At 35.7% G+C, this 20,913-nt stretch overlaps 1 protein-coding gene across 4 annotated transcripts in view; it reads right to left on the bottom strand.

Annotated features, from left to right (window-relative positions):
• Positions 1-20,913, bottom strand: part of RBMS1 (RNA binding motif single stranded interacting protein 1) — a 137,598-nt gene that overhangs the window by 21,903 nt on the left and 94,782 nt on the right. For all 4 annotated transcript variants that reach the window (XM_032216089.1, XM_032216081.1, XM_032216103.1 and 1 more), the window contains exons 3-6: positions 18,653-18,711; positions 12,088-12,179; positions 3,225-3,382; positions 354-433 (exon numbers count right to left, since the gene is read on the bottom strand). In XM_032216089.1, coding sequence (XP_032071980.1) covers positions 354-433; positions 3,225-3,382; positions 12,088-12,179; positions 18,653-18,711 — 389 coding nt within the window. The remainder of the gene's footprint in view (positions 1-353; positions 434-3,224; positions 3,383-12,087; positions 12,180-18,652; positions 18,712-20,913) is intronic.

Genomic DNA, 20,913 nt, shown 5'->3' with positions numbered 1-20,913 from the left:
TGGACTGTTTGCATGTTCAAAAGGGATTGGCTTGAATTGGCCTGGGGCTAGCAATCTTCTCATGTTAATTAAGATAATAAGGGAGGGACTATGAGAGGAGGGTGGGAACGGAAGGCACTCTCCATCCTCCCTCCCCTTCTCCCTTCCTTCTATCTTTCTCCCAGAGTCTGATTAGCACCACAAAAGGAACGGGAGTGTTTTGCTTTAAAAACAACAACAATGATACAACACACACATTTCTGTTCTGCTTCCACTTTTCATACTCTAGTTCTAAGACTCATTAACTGTGCATTTTCCAAGGAATGAACAAACATGTGCATATATAAACAAATACACATACCCACACCACTTACCAGATACTCCTGGTGGGGTTTTAATAAATTTCCCATTGAAATGAGCAATCACTGCTTCACATTTCTCTGTTGATTCCATCCTATTAAAATATAGAAAGGGTATTACTATATTAATGGATATTTCTGCCCAGAATTCCTCCGTGGTAAGATGATTGGCCAATACATGTTATAAACAAACAAACAAACAAACAAACAATAGTTTCAATTCTTTTACTGTATGGTTACAATGATCTGATGAAATTGTTGATTTGATTCAGGCAGAAGGTAAAGATTAGCACGACTGGCCAGGCATAACATTTCTGTGCTTTCTTTTTCCTGTAAATACTGATATTTCCTCCCTTGAGCTACCTTAATTTTCTGACATACTGGAAGCGAATGAGGGAATGCAGAAGCCCAAGGCTCATTTTCACAGTGCCTAACCTACTTTCCTGACACTTGGAATAGTTAATATAGCGTTAGAAGGATTCAGTTTCGGGCAGCCACCTAGATTTTTACAACTGCATGTAACTAGATGCCTCAACTTTACTTTCCTTCTTGTCCAATTCTAGGAGGGGTTTTCTTTAATGAAGAACACTGAAGGTTTAATTTCCCCCATTGTGCCAGTGGACTCCTCCTATTACAAGTCTGCAAAGTGTTGATAATTTATGTGCATTATGAATAGCAATAGCACTTCTATACCGCTTCATAGTGCTTTACAGCCCTCTCTAAGCAGTTTTACAGAATTAAGCACATTTCCCCCAACAATCTGGGTCCTCATTTTTTCAATTTTAGAAGGATGAAGGCTGAGTCAACCTCAAGTCCTCTCAGAACCAAACTCCTGGCTGTGGGCAGTGTTAGCCTGCAATGCTGTATTCTAACACTGTGTCGCCACGGTTCATGAAGCAGGCTGTCCCAATCTTACACTTGCAAAAGAATAATTTTTGATCACACTTTTGTATGTTGGCATTGGAGCAGATTCCTGAGAATATCATGAATAGTCCAGAAATTACTAGAGCCGGGGTGTCAAATTCACACCATCAGGTGGCATATCGGTACACCCCCCCCCCGCTTGCTAAACTGGGCATCCGACTTTTCTGGAAGGCAGTATTTTCAATATTAAGCAAAAATCAAGGATATGGGAGCATAAACTCAAATTTTAACGATAGAAAGTTATTACTTCATAGAAAGACTAGTGGAAGCTTGGAACCAATTTCCAGCAGAGTTAGTGGGTCAATCATCAGAAACTGAGTTTAAACATGCTTAGGATAAACTCATGTCTATATCGAACAAATAATTTTAATAATCAAAATTAATTAATACAAAACAAAAAACAAACAATAAACACTCAAAGGGCAGACTTGATGGACCACTGGGTCTTTTCTTGCCATCAGTTTTCTATGATTCTATAAAACAAATAAACGGATCATTAAGAGCCGTGGTGGCGCAGTGGTTAGAGTACAGTACTGCATGCTACTTTAGCTGGCTGCTGCCTGCCTGTAATTTGGTAGTTCAAATCTCACCAGGCTCATGGTTGACTCAGCTTTCCATCCTTCTGAGGTCGGAAGACTGAAGACCCAGATTGTTGAGGGTGATAGGCTGACTCTGTAAGCCGCTTAAAGAGGACTATAAAGCACTGTGAAGCGGTATATAAGTCTAAATACTATTGCTATTAAGACAAATCGATTTGGAATTCTTTCTTGAGGCAGAAATGACCAACTTCAAATGATTATATTTAGATATATTCCCAATTGGGCCTTTCAGAAGTCCTAACCATGTACCCATCCCCTGCATTATGGACTTTTAAGGGAGCCAGATCTTCACATGTGTCCAAAACAACAATCACAAGATTAAAAAAATCTATAAAAAAGACCAGCTGAGTCTGTTCATTTGTACTTTGCATGAGAACTCTGGATTGATTTGTTCTATGAGACATTTTAAAAGCAGTCTTATGTACTATGGCAAGTGTGAGATATTTATGTTTCTTCAAAAGTTGTTGAATGAAACCTTCCAGGAATAGCTGAGAAAAGGCAAGATGAGAATGATTGATTTGTTCTGTGATCCATTTACTTGTTCTTTTGGTTATCCGTGGTATTCTTAAGACTCTTCTCCAACACCAAAATCATCAATACACTTCTGTTCTGCTTGTTCAAAGTCAAATATTTGTAATACTGCTGAGTTTTTTTCTACATAAAAAGCCATTTAACTGACTATAATATTCACGAACAAAAGCATGCAAGTGGAACTGCCTGTCAATTAACTACTTACTTGTCTGACAGCAATCTAAACTGCTCTTATGTACTGTAAGTGATTGCCTGCCTCTCAATTGCAAGAGCAATGAAAGTTAAATTGAACCTCACAATAGCAAATAAAAATGAGGGGAAACTTTGCTTCCTAGGAGCCAAGACTTATTTCATTTAGATACAAATATTACATGATTGGGATCAACAGATATTACTTAATATAAATATCTCATCTCTTACTTTTCAGATGGTTGAATATTTTTGACCAATTAGTTGAGCCAGTACTGTTTGTTCAAATGATCATCTTTGAATCAAATTAATTTTTGTAACAAAGCCAGACAGGTTTTCCCATCTCAGAATCTCTTTGCCCCTTTACTGAAGAAATGTGATGTAACTGGAGTGTTCAATCCAATAGAAGAGAATATATGTAGGTCAGGTTGGTTGTTTGATCACAGATGTCTCATTACCCAACTAGGAAACATCAACAGTGCCACTAGTTGGGTAGTTTACCTAGTAGTTTACCTATTAGTTACCTACCACTAGTTTATCTAGTTGGGTATGAGACATCTGTGAGCAAAGAGCCAAGTTCAGAGAGCTGTGAAGGCTCCAGAAGAAACACAATTTCAAAAAAACTACATGAATGACAACCTACCTTGCAAAGCCAACTCCACGACTTGTGCCATTGGAATCACGAAGTATTCTTGTTGAGATAACTTGTCCAAAAGGTTTTAGCATGTTCTCAAGCTCTTGTTCATCCATTGAAAGTGGCAAATTGGAAATATATAAATTAGTTGGATCTTGCTCCTGTTGCTGAAAAGCAATTAAAATTATTTTATTAGTTGTTACAGTTAAGAGCCGTACAAAATATAGGATTATTACCAAAGTCTCCAGAATAAAGTGAATCTAATAATAACATAGGCTACAGCCAACAAACTTTTAATTCTTGAAGTCATCAAACAGCAGTCTACCAAGCTTCAGTGGAGATCAATGAAACTTCTCTAAAGAAATGGTTGTGTCCGAAACCTATGATTACATCTATTCATTGCTACCAGCATTCACAGCATGAAGCTCTTCCTTCTTGTGATAATGTAAGCTATTATTATCTCTACAATTACATTCAAATGAAAAAAAAATTCCAAATAAAAGGGGAAGCATTTGCTCCAGAATGGCATAAAAAGCAAAGATGGAAGGCTGTGCTTGCTTAATAACACCCCTCCTCCCAAACAACAACACACTATCTCAATTATAACTAGTTGATTAGGCTGATTCACATGAAAAACAAAAGACAAAAGTTGACATGTATGCTGTCTGCCTCCTCTTTTTTATATTATAAAAATGTCTTTTAGGAAGCATCCATCACAATGATGCAAGGGGCAAAATTCATGCCTTGGTTTTAAAATCTCTATTAAGCAAGATGAAGATTCTTCTTCTCGTAGATGTTATTAATGGCACTGTCAACATCCCCAGGAAAAGCCACTCCTGGAGTCCTTAAAATATGTGGGTAGCCGGAGGCTTAAAAGAGACACACAGATTTTCAACTCAATATTTAGATACAAACTTATTCAAAAATACCATACATACATTTTCTTTTTCTTAGTTCAATCCACACACACACACACACTTTCTAAATTGTTAATGGCAAAGAATATGTGGGTTTCATTTATGAAAACTACCGTTGCCAGATTTAAAAAAAAAAAAAAACGCATTTTTCCTTTCCTCTCTCTTTATGCTGCAGTGCATGACTAGAGAGCATTTTTAAGGCCTGAAAGGTTGTAAGAGAAAAAGCACAAGAGGGAAATCAGCTTTTGCTATAAACTCTTAAACAAGCATGGATGCGCCCACAAGCACACACACACAAACACACACACTCCTCTGGCTCCAGCTCTATAAAAATATTAAATCAACTAACTCACATGTAATAATAAAGCAAGTTGCATCTAAGGTCATAGTTTATGGGCCATCAATTCTGAATAACCTTTTTCAAAAAACATAAGATGTAAAGATATTGGAGATAAGACATAGAAATTGATTTCTTTGGGAAAATATTAAGATTTGAATAAATTTTTAATCTTTGCAATCTGATGAAGGTATTTCCCAGTTTATAACAAGGGTAACTGCCTGTTTAGGAATCTAGCAATATAATGCATTTGCATATTTTAAGATTTTTTTATATTAATCTTTCACTATTAATATATAATGAAGATGGTAATATATGGAACTTTCAGTATGATGAATACACTTGTTTTTCCTAAAATATAAAAATAAAACACCAGTACTATAGTAATAGTAACAAGTGAAGACAACAATTTCATCATATAGTCATTACTTTTATGCACATCCTGAATTATGCTTCAAGATGCAAAATAAAACAAAATTCACTCCTGAATCACAGCCTCTTATTAAAAGCTCTTTCATTTTCTCTCTCTTGACACATACACACTCCCCATTCTTTTTAGAAATGTATTTTCTGTATTATGGCCTTGTAACTTGAGGACCAGGAACTTGTATGTATTAAACTTCAGTTTATTTGAAGTGGACTATATTAGGCCTAAGAAAAATAACATGCACAAAAAATATTAAAAAGGCTTTAGTTGATGAGATCAAGACTGTGATATTTGTAACAGAATTCAGGCCTAAAATTAATTATTTTAACAGCAGCTATTATGGATATAATCCCCTACGTCTTGGATTTGTTATCTCATGGTAAGAAGCTAGATTAGGGACATGCATTGTTCCTCCTTTCAGGTGGCACCTAACTTATGGAGTTATCTAACAAAAATGAACCACAGGTAAATTTATTTTTGAATATCTGACCAGATTTAGACAGTTTAATGAGTTGCTGCTGTTTTATTAATATACATATAATCCTCAATTTGCAACCATAATTGAGCCCAAAATTTAGGTTGCTAAGTGAGACATTTGTTAAGTGAGTTTTGCCCCATTTTACGACCTTTCTTGCCTCGGTTGTTAAGTGAATCTGGCTTCCCATTGATTTTGCTTTGCTTGTCAGAAAGTTTCAAAAGGGGGTTACTGACATTGGGACACAGCAATGGTCATAAAGTGTGAACCAGTTGCCAATCATCCGAATTTCGATCACATGGTCATGGGGAAGCTGCAAAGGTTGTAACTGTGAAAAACTGTCATAAGTCACTTTTTTCAGTGCCATTGTAATTTTGAACAGTCTCTAAATGAACTGTTGTAAGTCGAGGGCTACTTGTATTAAAAACAAAGGTTTAAACATTCATTTCATCTTGTTTGCTTTTACATTTACCAATCATCTTAAATCCTTTCTGATTTGTTGAAAAATTACTATCATTACCTGCATAAATAACAGACATCTTGATCATTCAAATAAGATTGGAAAAGGATTGGTACAAATATTGGTAATCACTATAATTTGGATTAATTTATCACACTGGCTTAAGCAATGCAAATCTTATTTGTTTAGTTCTTATGTGCCCAGTCAAGTGCCTCATTTAGTAGCTTGGCTATCATATTTTACACCAACTTCAGCTTCCAATCCAAGCACAAGGATGTGCCATTTTGGAGTTCATTTTGCGCACTGCTCCAATATCATTGCAATGGGAGAATGTTGCTAATTCACAAAATGGCTGCCATCCCCTTGGGACTACTACCCCAGTTTGTTTAGCTTTCCTTCAACTACTGGGCTACATTTCTCCCAAAATTCTGTTGCCTCCCACTATTTTTATTCTTTATTGATGTCAAAGAGGCCTCAAAGGCAGCCATGGAGATAGATAATACCATGGTCCAATGCTTTTGGGCCTGCGGAATGTCAGTTCTCCACTGATTCATTAAAACAAAATCACAGATGGAGCTTGAAACCTAACAAGAATCAAGGGAACTATCTGTAGATACTGCCTACAGTCATCACACTGCCTACCTTTAATAGATAGACAGTATTTAATTCATCATGACATGCAGATGGATCAGATCTAGGCAGACATATCAATACTACGCCCTGAAGAGATATATTTTGGTAAGCTATATAAATTCATGGAATGGACTATAAAATAATATGACTACCAGAGGACTATGCCTCTGAATATTGTCTACTATGGAAGGAGGGTACCATTTCAGTTATGTTCTACATGTGATCTTCCCATGGACCCCTATGGAAACAGAATATTTTATATAGATTCAATAAAGATTTTCTAATCTCCATAAGCCCTTATTACTTAGCAAATTTTCAGAGCAAATGCTCTGCTGTTATCAAAAAATGGTTTTGCAAATGAGATAATTATCAGAAGGAAAAAGTCAACATAGCAGTGGACAAGATAACGAATTATAAGCCAAGGCAACAAATACTTTAGATAAGGCAACATTTTATACCTGTAATCTATATCAGAAGTAATGATTTCTAGAAGATACATTCAAATTTTCCAAGAAAAAAATTACTCAGCGAATCTAAAAAATACTTGTCAAAAACACACAACAGTAATGCCATTAAAAATGGGATTTGGTGTTTTTTTTATAAAAAAAACCCAACAACAACAATAACAATTGAGCTCAATTTGTTCTAGAGCAAGGACTGATTTTCCTTCCTGGAAACCTGACAGTTTTATAATGTTGTGTAATTTCCTATTTCCAATTCAATCCTTTTTACTAAGCACATATACAAAAATTCCCCATTTTGATATAAAAATGATTGTTTCAAGTATAGGAATGAAATATGCTTCCATTTTGACCCTTTCCAGAGTGTTCCAATATAGAAATAGAGCTATATGAAACTTGGAACACTTCTACAAAGACCTAACCTCCCATTTCATACCCAAAATAGTTGTTTTGCTCTGTTCAATGCGGTGTTTAAACCTTGAAACCAGAGACATGCACATGTGGGGACAAGGGTTGCTTGTGTGAATGATAAAACAGATATCCTGGCATAAGCTTCCCTCCTTCATGGATGCATCATGATGTTGGACACATATATATCAAGAGCATAGCTTATATTGTGATGCCCATTTTGTTATTCTGATAAAATTGTAGAATTCTGTTGGTGCCTCTGCTTGAAACAGTTCAAATTTGAAATGTTTTGCATACCAATATTTTTCACCAACCAGCATTTATAAGTTGGTTTCCATTCTAATGAATAGTTTCTTCAAATTTAGATGAGAATAAGAATGCTCAAAGACTTCATCTCAAATAACTTCCTTGTGTGTGGCAAACTTCTCAAGTACCTCTCCAATTATCCTCTAACCTGTAAATTGCTCTGGTATCAAAGAAGTATTTAAGAACACATTCATCATCTACATACATAAAAGTCAGCATTGGCTAGGATCTTTTCAAGGTGCACCATCTGTGAGTTGAGAGATTTAGCAGTTTGGAATATATAATTAATTAACAAATAAATAAATATTGTGCAAAGCTACTCTGGAAGAAATTATTTTAGGAAAAAGCAACATGTAGGCTAACTAAATAATTAAAGTATTTTAAAAATTAATCTCATTTAGTAGTAAGAAAATATTTAGTTGTACATAATTAATGTTAAAGGCTGAATATTATTACTTTTTTAAATCCACAAAAGTAGTCTAAATTAGACTTTTCTGCGACACAGGTTTTTTTTTTTAATGTAAAGACATTTTTAAAATAGGGACCAAATGAAACCTAAGTTTGCAGTCCAAAGTGGTACAAACTTGGCACAGATATATTAGTTTGCAAGGAATGGCCACATCTAAAATATGACTAGATTCACTTATCAGGCTAATCTAAGGTCTGTTTAATCACGATTTCTTGAATAAAATGTACTTTATTCATGTAAGCTATGAAACTTGGTTGCAAACCACAATTGCTGGGTTCATGTCACTTGATAAATCAACTGCAAAACAGTAAACTATCTCGTGATTTAGCATGATATGCAAATTCATCTATGCATGCTGGAACTAATATGGTAACTGCATCAGTTCAGTCTCTTTACATCCAAAATTAATGCTTTTTATGTTCTTTTATGCTTGCTGGGAGGGCCTCTATCCAAGCCAAATATTTAAATCAAATATACTTAGCACTGATTATAACCGTATTACTCCGGTTATCAAATTATGTCACCACTATGATATGCATTTTAAAAAACATTCTCTACAACTTTCCGTTTTTTTGCCACATAACCAATACACACACACACACACACACACACAGAGAGAGAGAGAGAGAGAGAGAGAGAGAGAGAGAGAGAGAGAGAGAGAGAGAGAGAGAGAGAGAGAGAGAGAGAGAGAGAGAGAGATGGAGATGCTTAAATGCCTCAAACTAGGAAATATATAACTATATAATAAAGTCAAGGCTTTAAATGTTATGAGTAAGAAAATGGATCCCACTATATAAGTGCATCACGTACAATCTCCTATATAAAATGGATTATCTCAATCTCTTTCAAGTGAATGCAAATTAGGACATTTTATTCAATAACCTTTGTTGTGTCCTAGATAAAGGGAATATAGTCCTCTCAGCTCTGTAAAACTCTCAGAACAATTTGATATTGCCAATCATTGCATCTTAACAGGAACCTGTTAAGATGCAATGAGGGGTCTGGGAGAAAGGCCATTCCTTTACAGTAGTTCTACTCCTTCCTGAATAGGTAGTTTTGGACAGTAATGTTGGAAGATGAGTGGTTGAATTTCAGGCTACTGCTTTGTGGGGTGCCACAGGTCTCAGAGCTCTCTTCCTGCAATTTAACCTTGGTATGAAATTGATGGAAGAGGTCATCTGTTAGTTTGGGATGAGGTCTCTTTAATACAATGATGATAACCGGTTGTACTTCCCAAACCTGGGCTGATGTGGAGATGCAGTGGAGAGCCTCACATAGTATGGAGGCTATGAGGGATTGGATCGTACAAAATAAACTAAAAGAAAAGATGGAGGTAAGATTCATCTGAATCATGCTGGTTCTGCTATTGGTTTTGTATGGGATCACATACACACATTCCAAAGCAGGAGCCTGGAGGTTCTTTTGGACCACAACTAATGATTAGCCACCAGGTAGAATCTCTGGTCAGGGAGTCATAACCCAGATTCAGCTAAGGCTTTGGCAATATTTACTTATGTCTTTGTCCTCATGATGCAAGACAATTGGTTTAGAACCTGCTTACCTGGAGCAGGTAACGGCAGGCTTCAGTTTGGTGCTACCAGTTTTGTGTGCACTGCATTAGTTATCGTTAGGTTTCATAGTGCCGGTTTAATAAAGTTCTACATGGTTGTACTTCTAAGTATTATTGGGTTTGAATTGTGTGTTCTGCATGGAAAAGGGTGTTTCGGATCTGCCTCCTCTAAGAGATGGGGTGGAAATCTTGAAGACATGCCTTCTCAGTGGCCATCCTGTCTATGTGATAATATCTATACCCACACTGTCATCTTTTAGGATGTCTATAACAATGGTTTTCTTTTTCCAGTTATTTGACGTTTAGATTGCTTATTTTCTTGATCATTCTCAGTAATGATGGATAATAAGGTGCAATTTAGGTTTGGAAATTTAATTTTAACCAGATTTCATGAAATTGTATAGTTTTGTAGCCCTTAATTCTGTTTGTATGCTTTTATAACTGTGAATCAGCTATAGTGTTTTGAATATGGCAAGATATAAATTTTATAACAGTCATAATAGCAAGTGAGAAGACCTCTGGAGACCTGTGTAAATAGCTTTATTTTGACACAACCATTAACAAAGAGACCCAAAGAACAAGGCACCATTGCATTTGACTTCAGAAAGAGCAAATGTTTTTGTGCATGTGATAAAATATGCATTAATACACATATGGTTTACATTTTGTTTTCCTGGAATTCATCCAAGGACATTTCTATTAGCTCTACTGTTCCTCAGCTGAGCATCTTAGGGAAAACACAGCACCACTGAAAATGCTGCAATACTTTACACTTGGGAACAGGACTAATATTATAAAAAGGCTATGTCTGGCCCCTATTTAATCTTTCTAAAACATAATAACTACAAATGACTTAAAAATTCAAAACAGCAAACAAGCTGAAAGGAGGCATCCTAAAAGGAGCGCTACTAAGTGTTTGGACAAGACGTGCCTGCCATTTTCAACAAGAGATTCAATGTACATCGGCTCTAATGAAATAGAATGGGCCAATCAATGTATTATTCAAGACTAGCAACATGTCTCTTTCTCCATATGGCCCTTCACCATTTATAGAACAGATGAGAATAACTACAAGTTAAAAAAAATAGCCTTCATGGTCTTTGTTTCCCGCATCTTATATTGGACTATCTACAAACTATCTTTAAACTGCATGCATCAATTTTCCTCCCTTATTAAAAGTAGTGATGGGAAGGCTCATTGGGATTTGCAATGTAATGTTTTGTCCTACCCTTTAGCCCTGATCCAAAACAAGCTTCTTCTTTTGTGTGTAATTTGCACTATATATATATATATAAAAAGATCCCTTTGAAGAAAGCTGGGCCTTATGATAGCTATGTAATGACTTGGTAAATGACCAGTGAGAAATCATTTAGTTTCTTTACAGCAGCCACAGTATCAAGAACTATAGGTCCAAGGTTACAAAATCAAATAATCTCAAGTAGAACATTTCCAAGGATAATAGTTTGCTCTGTAAGTAGAGGTATACATGAGACACTCAATTTACTGTGCGATACTATACATTTGTCTTTGGAAGTAAGCATTGCTGAGTTCACTGAAGTCTGTTATTACCAGAGCCTAAATGGTTGGTTCACTTTAGAAGTCCTTCAATAAGCACACAGAAAGTCTCCATTTTAAATTTAAACTTAGAATTTAATTTATTCAGCTAGTTGTCTATGGTTTCGGCATCAGGCTACAGTCTAGAGACTTTTGAGTTCTCGTTCTGATTTAGGCATGAAAGCTATCTGGGTGACTCTAGGGCCAGTTACTCTATCTCTGCCCAACCCACCTCAACGGGGTTGTTATGGTGGGGAAAATGAGTTTTATGTATGTTCACTGCCTTATTTTAAAAAATGATAAAGGAAAAATAAAAATAAATAATCTAGTCGTCTGACTCTAAAACAATGAATAAATAACTTTCATTTTCAAAATAGTGTTAAACATTTATATAGCAGTTGAACACAAACACAATTTGAACTATTATCCCTAATGACACTTTTTATTTTAAGAAATATGTTGTTGTAAGGAAAGGTTTATATGGCTGTAGGTCAACATTTCTTCATCATGGCCACTTCTAGGTACATGGATCGAAGTTGCAGAGTACTGCAGCCACACAGAAATTATGGAGAATTCTGAGTATTGAACTGGACACAGCTGAAAATGGCTATGGTGTGGAACACTGCTTTAGATCAAGCTAAGCAAATTAACACAGGAGCCTAAACAAAATTACGTTGGAACACAGCAAGTCTTAACAGCTTGCTTCCAGATTTTATAAAGGTAGAGCCTGGTTGAAGACAGATGGACAATGCAATAGTTTGATGATTAATCTAAGTACAGTCTTCTTTTCTCTTTAGATACTATTTAGATTGTACCAATGCTACCCAATGATTTTTCCCTAGTACATTATCTTACCTTTGCCATCTGTGCTTGAACTCCAGTGGCTTTCAGGGCAGATACGGCTTTCTGAGCTGCAGCTGGACTATCAAAGTCCACAAAACCATAACCTAAAATTTAAAAGAATTTTGTTTAATAAAAAATGTTCACTTTTCATTCTACTTAAAGGTACAGAACTGGAGGCATATTACAATATATGAATATTTTATTTTGTCCTCATAATGATCTCATTAGAAATTACAGGGAAGGATTTATTGAATGCCATTCAGCAAATGTCATGTCTGAATGGAAGATCTGAAGCTGATTCTCCTACATCCTAGTTTTCTTAGAAACTTATAAGTAATCATGCCTTAAACTTATTTCACCTTCAAAGTTTTCATGATTCTAAAAATATATCATCAGAGTGGTATTCAGCAGGTTCCGACCAGTTCTGGAGAAACGGTAGCAGAAATTTTGAGTAGCTCAAAGTTCTGGAGAACGATAAATACCACCTCTGACTGGCCGCACCCCAATCTATTCTCTGTCTCCCGAGTCCCAGCTGATCGGGAGGGAATGGGGATTTTGCAGTAACCTTCGCCTGGAGTGGGGTGGGAATGAAGATTTTACAGTATCCTTCTCCTACCACGTCCACCAAGCCATGTCATGCCCACCAAGCCACACCCACATAACTGGTAGTAAAAAAAAATTGAATCCCACCACTGCATATCATTGATGAAATTCCTTCAGCCTGTTTTTCAGAAATATTTACCTGGTACCACAATGTATACCCAATGTTATTATCCATCTATAAACTGTTGCACTCAGGATTGATACAATAATGATGCCCTGAAGTACAGCTGAAATAGTAGTGGTCTAATCCCTCCGATTTCTGATAAATTTATCAGCAAAAGCACGGAAAAGCTCCATAAATTGAATCACTATGACTACTCTTTGGAAGCCTTACTAGTCATAATTTTGGTCAAGCCAAAGCCAAGATAGGGCAGAGAATAATTGATACAGAAAGCTAAGCTCAATCCTATGGGCCAGTAGTGGTCTATGTGGATGCTTAGCCCTTTAACCTTAGTTCAGCCAGGTAATTGAGGGAGATTAATATATCCAAATGTAAACTATGGTATTGGCAAATTTAATGTTTTGCCTGCAGCTGTCGTGAGAAAGAGGCATAAGAAAATTCTTTTTCATAAATGGCTTTCCATGTGGAAGGATCATGTTGAAACAACTGCCCAGTTTCTTCTATATTCTTCATTTTATCAGGATATTTGTACATGGTATTTGACATAGTTAGTATCAAATTATCCAGGCCATCCAGATTGATTTTAACTCAGGTATTTACATTCTCATCAAATCGCTACAGTCTCTATAAAAATTGCTAAATACTATTATATTACCGGCAAACAATGAAATGGAATAATTGCACAATTACTTGTGAGAGCAGAGTACCCTAGTATTTTACATTCATGGTTTTATTACTCTATATTTTAGCTTATTTAACTGTAACTAATCATTGATTTCTATTGTCAGTATTTTTGTTGCACTAACATAAATATTAATTCAAATGTATTAAGATAAAAGATTCCTTTTAGGTTTAGTTATTTTGATTACTTATTGATTTTACAGGTTTAATGTTTGTAATTTTATGTTCCATTTTATTACTGCAATCACAGTTGCATTGACCACTTATTGTATCATAATACATTTCACTTTGCTATTTACTGGTCACTGACCAAAATAAGTTTCTTCTTCTGAATCAATATTGGGTCTCTCTCAGTGGTGGGTTGCAGGGGGTACGCCCCGATATGGGCGTACCGGAGCCTGCCCGGAGCATTGGGTACCGTTCTGGTATGGTGCTCTGGAGGGCCCACCCAAGCTCCTTACCTGTCCTTTAAAGCCTTCAGTGCTTCCGAACACACGCATGGCGCATACAGAGCCTGCGTGATGCTCCGCTGAGCAGCTGGAGCATCGCGGAGGCGTCAGTGGCAGGTATGATGCATGTGTGTGCTGTGCGCATCCAGGTGGACGCCGCTGGGCCCGTTCCAATCATACCAGTTGCAACGGGATCCGGACCCACCACAGGTCTGTCTGTTGAGTTTTCTTATGAAAACTTTCCCCATGACACCAAAATATAAGACTTCTATTTACTGTCAGCTTAATATCATCAGTTTCTAACGCTAGTTAGGAAAATAATATTAAACTATTATAACCAAATCTCCTTTGATAATAAAGAAAAAAATGCTTAAAGTTAAGAAAATCAAAAGGTCAAACCCAATATGTATAAGAAAGAAATAAAAGTATAGTTTGCATAGTGTAAGCAATTGAATATGTTGTGGATTTAATAAAAGTATAGTCTATTTTTATTCCTTTTTGGCTACAGTTTATTACGGCAGATTAATCATGTAAACCTTTAAAACAAAGAAAGCAAGCACAGTCATGGCTATAAATCCAGTCATATGTGCTAGTTTAATAAACTGTATTAGCAAAAGAATAACAGTAACTAATTCTGGTATGTTCATAACAGAGTAATCTCAGATTTAGTTTAAGGGTGTTATAACTTAGTTTCTGGGATGCCAGAATTAGAATTAGAACTGCCTATGAAATAGTTTCCTGAATACCAATCTTACTATAAATCACTAATGTAAGCTACAACTAAATGAAAAGTTAATTTGAAAAGGGCATCACATTGTTAAAAACTTGGTAGGCTTGAGATATCTATCTGGATGCCATTGTTTATTTATTGCAGCATACTCCATTCATGACATAATATTTATAATCACTCACATTGACTATGAACAGCTACTCTTCAATCTCCATTTTATGAGTAATATACTCTCTCATTACTCATCCACTGAATGTGCTATTGACATTTCATAAGCTGAAATGGTGACATCTCCTCCTCTTGAAGAAAACGGCTGAAATTTATTTATACTAAGATTCCTTGTCCTGCTGTGCACTGCAATATCATTACGAAAAACTGGATTTGCGTCTTCACAAATTGGGCAAATTTGAAGACTGAATAGAATTGGTTAAAATCTGAATAAGAAATTCAATACATTTAATGGGGAAATGACATCTGGACCACATGTATACGAAATTAAATGACTTTATCATCAATTATAGTATATGTGGCAGTGGTACTAAGAATATTTGGGATTTCCTGTATTCATATTTTAGAAAGTGATCTTCAGGACTCTTAAGATAAGAGTTGGGAAACATTCAAGCTGAATTAAATAAAATATTACAAGTTGGGAGAATGAATAAGTATTGCTATTCATCAATAATATTAATTTTTCATAATTTAAATCCAGTCCCCCGAGTTTAATTTCTCATATAGCATGTTTAATGGGCTTATAGTTTATTGAGGTAGTAAATGTCATAGAAATAGTTCAAAAACTTTTCTAATGGTCCAAGGTTAATTTGAAATAAATGACTGGGCAAGGGTACAAATAAAAAAAACTTGGTGTGTTTAACATTTTTTTTAAAAAAATTCAAATCTTTCTACAAAAATCATTTTTATTACAAACTTCCCGTAAATATCCAAATGTCCAAAATGTAATTTTATCAATATGTACAGGAACAGGTGACTATACACTGACTCTGACATTGCATGAAGGGATTACAGCTTGGAGTTTTGTGGTCCATAACTCTGTTCGTTGTGTGAGGAAGAGAGTAATTTTTTGCTGACATCCATGCTCCCTCCTAGATTTACATTGACTTTGTATTCTTGGGGGACCCTCTAGAGCAGCGGTCACCAACTGGTGGTCTGTGAGAAAATTTTGATGGTCTGCAGAAAAATTATTTGCAGTTTTTATATTGCACTAAATCAGGGATCCTCAAACTATAACCCCTGGGCCGGATATGTGGAGAGGAGGAGGGTCAAAGGGGGGGCAGAAATTCTGACTTGGTGTCTGCTTCATCCTCCTGGGCTTTTGGCGAAGGCTGAAGGGAATTTAAAATTATGAATTTAGTGGTCCCTGAGGTCCAAAAGGTTGGGGACCCCTGTTCTAGAGTATAGGTAGTCCTCGACTTATAACAGTTTATTTAGTGACAATTCAAAGTTACAATGGCATTGAAAAAAAGTGACTTATGACTGTTTTTCACATTTACAACCATTACAGTCTCCCCATGATCATGTGATCAAAATTGAGATGCTTGGCAACTGACTCATTTTTATGACTGTTGCAGTGTCCTGGGGTCATGTGATCACCTTTTGTGACTTTCTGATAAGCAAAGTCAATGGGGATGCCAGATTCACTTAACAACCGTGTTACTAAACAATTGTACTGATTCACTTAACAACTGTGGCAAGTAAGATCATAAATGGGGCAAAATTCACTTAACAATTGTCTCACCTAACAACAAAAATGTTGGGCTCAACTTTGGTTGTAAGACAAGGGCTACCTGTAATATGGGAAGGTTAGGAGCTGAAATGGAAAGGAAGACTAGATAAAAACAATGATGCCACCTACACAACATTCAGTAAGGAAATTGCAGTGGATCCCTAAACTCTTGCCAAGAGTTTCTTCCTACAAAAAAGATAAACCCTTTAGCTATATGTAATTAATTAATATTAAATAAGAATGCATATCTAAGATATTTTTTTAAAAAAAATTGGTATTGAGTTTGATTTTAATAAATATTTGATTTGATTGATTTATGGATTGGGTGGAAGACAGTAACTTTTTTGCCCAAACTTGTTACGGGTCATATTTTGGTTATACTAGTCTAGAAAAAAAAAACCTAGTTTAGTTTTGAGGACCATGTACTACCCTTTTATATTTAATATGTCTAAATATGCTGTTTTCAATATAATTGCTTGCTGTTTTGGAGAGGCATCTTAATTCTCAGATTACATAGGCAAACAGAGGAAAAGTTGACTATTTACCATATTAAAACATTTGAACTTAAAGAGCATCTTGATTATGATTATACTGTATTGATTGAGATGAGTAACAGATTACAATTACAAAAATTAACACAAGGCTATGATTTCATTTCTGATGTGCAAAATGAAACAAGGCACAGCTGAATAACTTCTTTGATAAGGGAAGTGATATTCGACAAATATTCTGTCCTGATTCTTCCTAATTTATTATTTTCATTTTCTCCTCTAAAGCAGTGTGCAGAGGAAAAAACCCTACCTTCTGCTTGTTGCAATGGTCTCCAGGCTCAGCACTTTCTGAGTTCAAAAATTCAGAACTTGGGAAGGCCAAGCAAGAGAAGAGGTATATCTCAAATACCGTGTTTCCCCGAAAATATGACATGTCTTGATAATAAGGCCAATGCTAGTTCTAGCCCACTGCTCAAAATAGAGTACCATTTGTTTAAAAAAAGAGTAATTAATAAATTGTATGCAATCATTTAGAAAACTAGAATATGCTGCGCAGTAAAATTTTGGAGGGGAGAGAAATAGTAAATATATACAACACTACTATGTAATCCTACACATATCTACTCAAAAACAGGTTCTAATGAATTTAGTGGGGCTTATTCCTAGTTATGTTAGTCTAGGACTGTAGTTAATTTAAGCATCTTTTTTTTTACTTCTATGCACATCTTTCAACAAATACTTCTAACATTAACCATGAATCGAGAACAAAAATATAATATGGAAAAATACAAGTTTTAGATTAATAGGTCTCTTGAGGTTAAAATCCACTTGCATACTATGGAAAATCTGACTGGGCTGAATTTTCCCTTGATTAGAAAGCATTCATCTGCTTTTGGAAAGTAGGACTAAAACCCAGTATGTGAGGGTTTGGTATTGTATTCTTACTACTCATTTCATAAGGAAGTGATCTAATCATAATCACAGAGAATGCTGAAGGTCACCAAACCAAATTAATGTACTCAGTGTCTCAAAGAAAGAAGTTTATTATTTTTCCTACCTATAATTATGCCAGTGAAAATGAAACCCTTTCACCCTCTCTCCATTATATTCCAAACGAACAGAACACAAACACAATTAGGGGACTGGAACATGCAATTAAGAACTACTTAACACTCACCCATTCTAATTAATAAAGCCAATTTACACAATGTGTAATCTTTCTGGATACTTTGTACAGTCAAATGGTACTCATCTCAGCAGGCAAGGAAAATTCATGTTCAAACTCCCCTTTCTTTTCGGAAACAAGAGGCTCAATGCTACACAGTGGCATGCCAGTTAAGTCTGTCTGGAGTTATCCTAAGGATCTATGTGGGCTTTAGTATTTTTTTAAAAAAATATGTATTTATTGGCCTTATAGACCAATTTTTGCTGACACTTAGCAGCTTTGTAAATAAGATCAAAATAATATATAATAAAGATAAAATAACCAAAGAATCAATCATATTATCATCCAAGGAAGGGTCATATGGCTCTTGGGGAGAATGTCACTTCAGAGGAAGGGAACGACAACTAAAAAGGTTTGCCTTTATGAACTTTGTTGGTAACAATACCTGAGAGATAAAACCCAAAGCGTATGTTGCAACTGTGGTAAGGAGAAATGGTTCAATGTAATACAAAGCTACCATACATTAAAATGGGAAAAAAATAATTATACGTGATTTTTAAAATCAAAGTTGAAAAAGGAATTAAGAATGAACATACCTTTGCATTTGTTTGTTGTTTTATCCAAAATAGCTTTCGTAGATACAATTTTCCCATATCTAAAAATTTTAAAAACAAACCAGAAGTTACCTTACAAAATCTAAGTGATCAAGTGAAGCTGCAATGCTCTCATGTAAATTTACACTTGTAAAAAAAAAAACATTTACTCAACCTTTAACTTACAAAAAAGGACAGCATTGATTCTGTTGCTAGTTCTCCCAACTAGAGTAAAGATTAAAGCTTTGTGCTAAATGTCTACAGAAAAATCAGTTTTATCAGACAGATCTACTCAGCAAAATTTTCGTTAATAGAAAATTGATAAATCCTTGTTAGAACTCCCTGATATTACTTAATTCTGCATCAGTATTTAATTAGTCAAACATGAATTTAATATAATTCAAGTCACCACCAATGCATCTGTCCATAACATCCCATTCTAGAAATCAGCTAAGATCAAGCCAGCTAAGAAGCAAAACAGTCTCCCAGGAACAGAAGTTCACAACATCTACGATCTTTCCATAATACAGGGAACAACTCAAATTCTTGGAAATCAGAGACACATAATAGGTGAAACTGCTTTGGGCCTAAAATGATTTTGTCCTTAAATTCTATCTATGGCATGCAAAAGACTTCTCAGATTTTTCACACTTTTGATATTGCTTTGTGCTTCAAAGAACTGCCTGATCTATTTTCTACCTACTAAAGAATTTGCATGTTTCACTAAAATGGGGAAACTTTTGATAATAAAGGGGTTATTGTGTTTTGAAAGATGAAGGCATAAAGAAATATTTAGGTGCTGTCTGTCATGTAAAGAACCTTCCATTAAAAGCTGTTTTAATCTGAAATAAACAGAAAAATATATAGGCAGAATACAGTAATCCAACAGATGGCTGCATTTATTTGATGAAATTCCCACCTTTCCTCTTTGGTTTTTTCAACCGCACCACCATGCCCTAACCAACTCCCAATGTGAATCCAAGGTAATTCCAACATGCACTTTAAGTGTAGCAAAGTTGCTGCATATTTCATTCTAGAAGAATTTCCCAAATAACAGCAACTGTCTTCAAGCCTCGAACAACCAGGCGGCCTGTAATGATTCTTGTGGTGCTGACCAGATCTATTTTATATTAAAATAAATTGCATCTCAAGGCACACTCTGCTCGTGCTTGCAGATACTGTTGTTTGCTGCAGGATTTGTTTTCATTAGGCTACGGAAGGAAAGCTGCATTTTAATTTTTAGGGCATAGTAGAAATTTCCTCTTTGTTCCCATAGAAGCATATAGTCAAACACTACATGAACCCCACATATAAACTCCTCTGTACTTTGCGGACTGGTGAGGGGGAGGAACAGGGGATGGTCCCATGCAAGTGGCGGGCAAGCGGGTTGGGGACCCCTGATATATAGGACTGAGCTGCCATAGTTAAAATGGTAGTTACGACTTTTAAAGCCCTAGAGTAGTTTAAGTGCAAGTTATTTGGAGGACTATTGGTATCTTCCTTCAACCCTCCTTTCTCAGGGTTACCCCTGCCACTAAGCGATTCCTAATGCTGCTAAGAGAGAGAAGAGAGAATTTACTCCAGGTCTATTATAAACTATCCAGATGTTTCTGAATTGTCCAGATGTTCCAGCCTTCCTTTTATGTACAGTAAATATATTTTTTCTAACCATAGGAAGCATTCAAGTTACTATTCTGTAATTGTCATATGCTGTGCTTGGTCATTGCTTTTATAAATAATTATCTTGCCAAGTGATTCAAAGCAAAATTGAACAGCCTTCCCCCAACGGAGGAAAGGATACACCATCTATCTCCTGTTTACAACTCTGTCCTTTCAGCAGTCTCAAGAAGAATTCTTCACTCGTTTGCACTCTCATTCAGGTGACTCTGAGGATATAGATTAATTCCCAAGTGGCCTCAATGACTCTGAGTGCTAACAACAGGCTGACTGCAAACAATATAAATCCTTCCATTTGCCACCAATTAGTTAGAACTGGAAAAGCTTTTTGGATGAAAAGCAAAGAAAACAAACCAAGAAAGTCCAGTTGCCTTTTGAAAAAAAAATCACCTTTGGGACAACCATGGCAGGCTGATTGAGAAACTCCATAGGCATTTACTCTAACTGGACTTTATCAAGTTTCATACAGCTGACAAGTACCAGTCATTTCTAAAAAAGCCCCAAACCTTGGTAACTAATGTCATCTTCAGTATCATTGCTTGTAGTAGTTCCAAGCAAACTCTTCAATGTTGTTTTTTATCACACAG

This window comes from Thamnophis elegans, chromosome 1, assembly GCF_009769535.1.
Source record: "Thamnophis elegans isolate rThaEle1 chromosome 1, rThaEle1.pri, whole genome shotgun sequence".
Classification (NCBI taxonomy): Eukaryota; Metazoa; Chordata; class Lepidosauria; order Squamata; family Colubridae; genus Thamnophis; species Thamnophis elegans.
The sequence above is the reverse complement of the archived record's forward strand: the minus strand, read 5'-3'. Positions and strand labels throughout refer to the sequence as shown.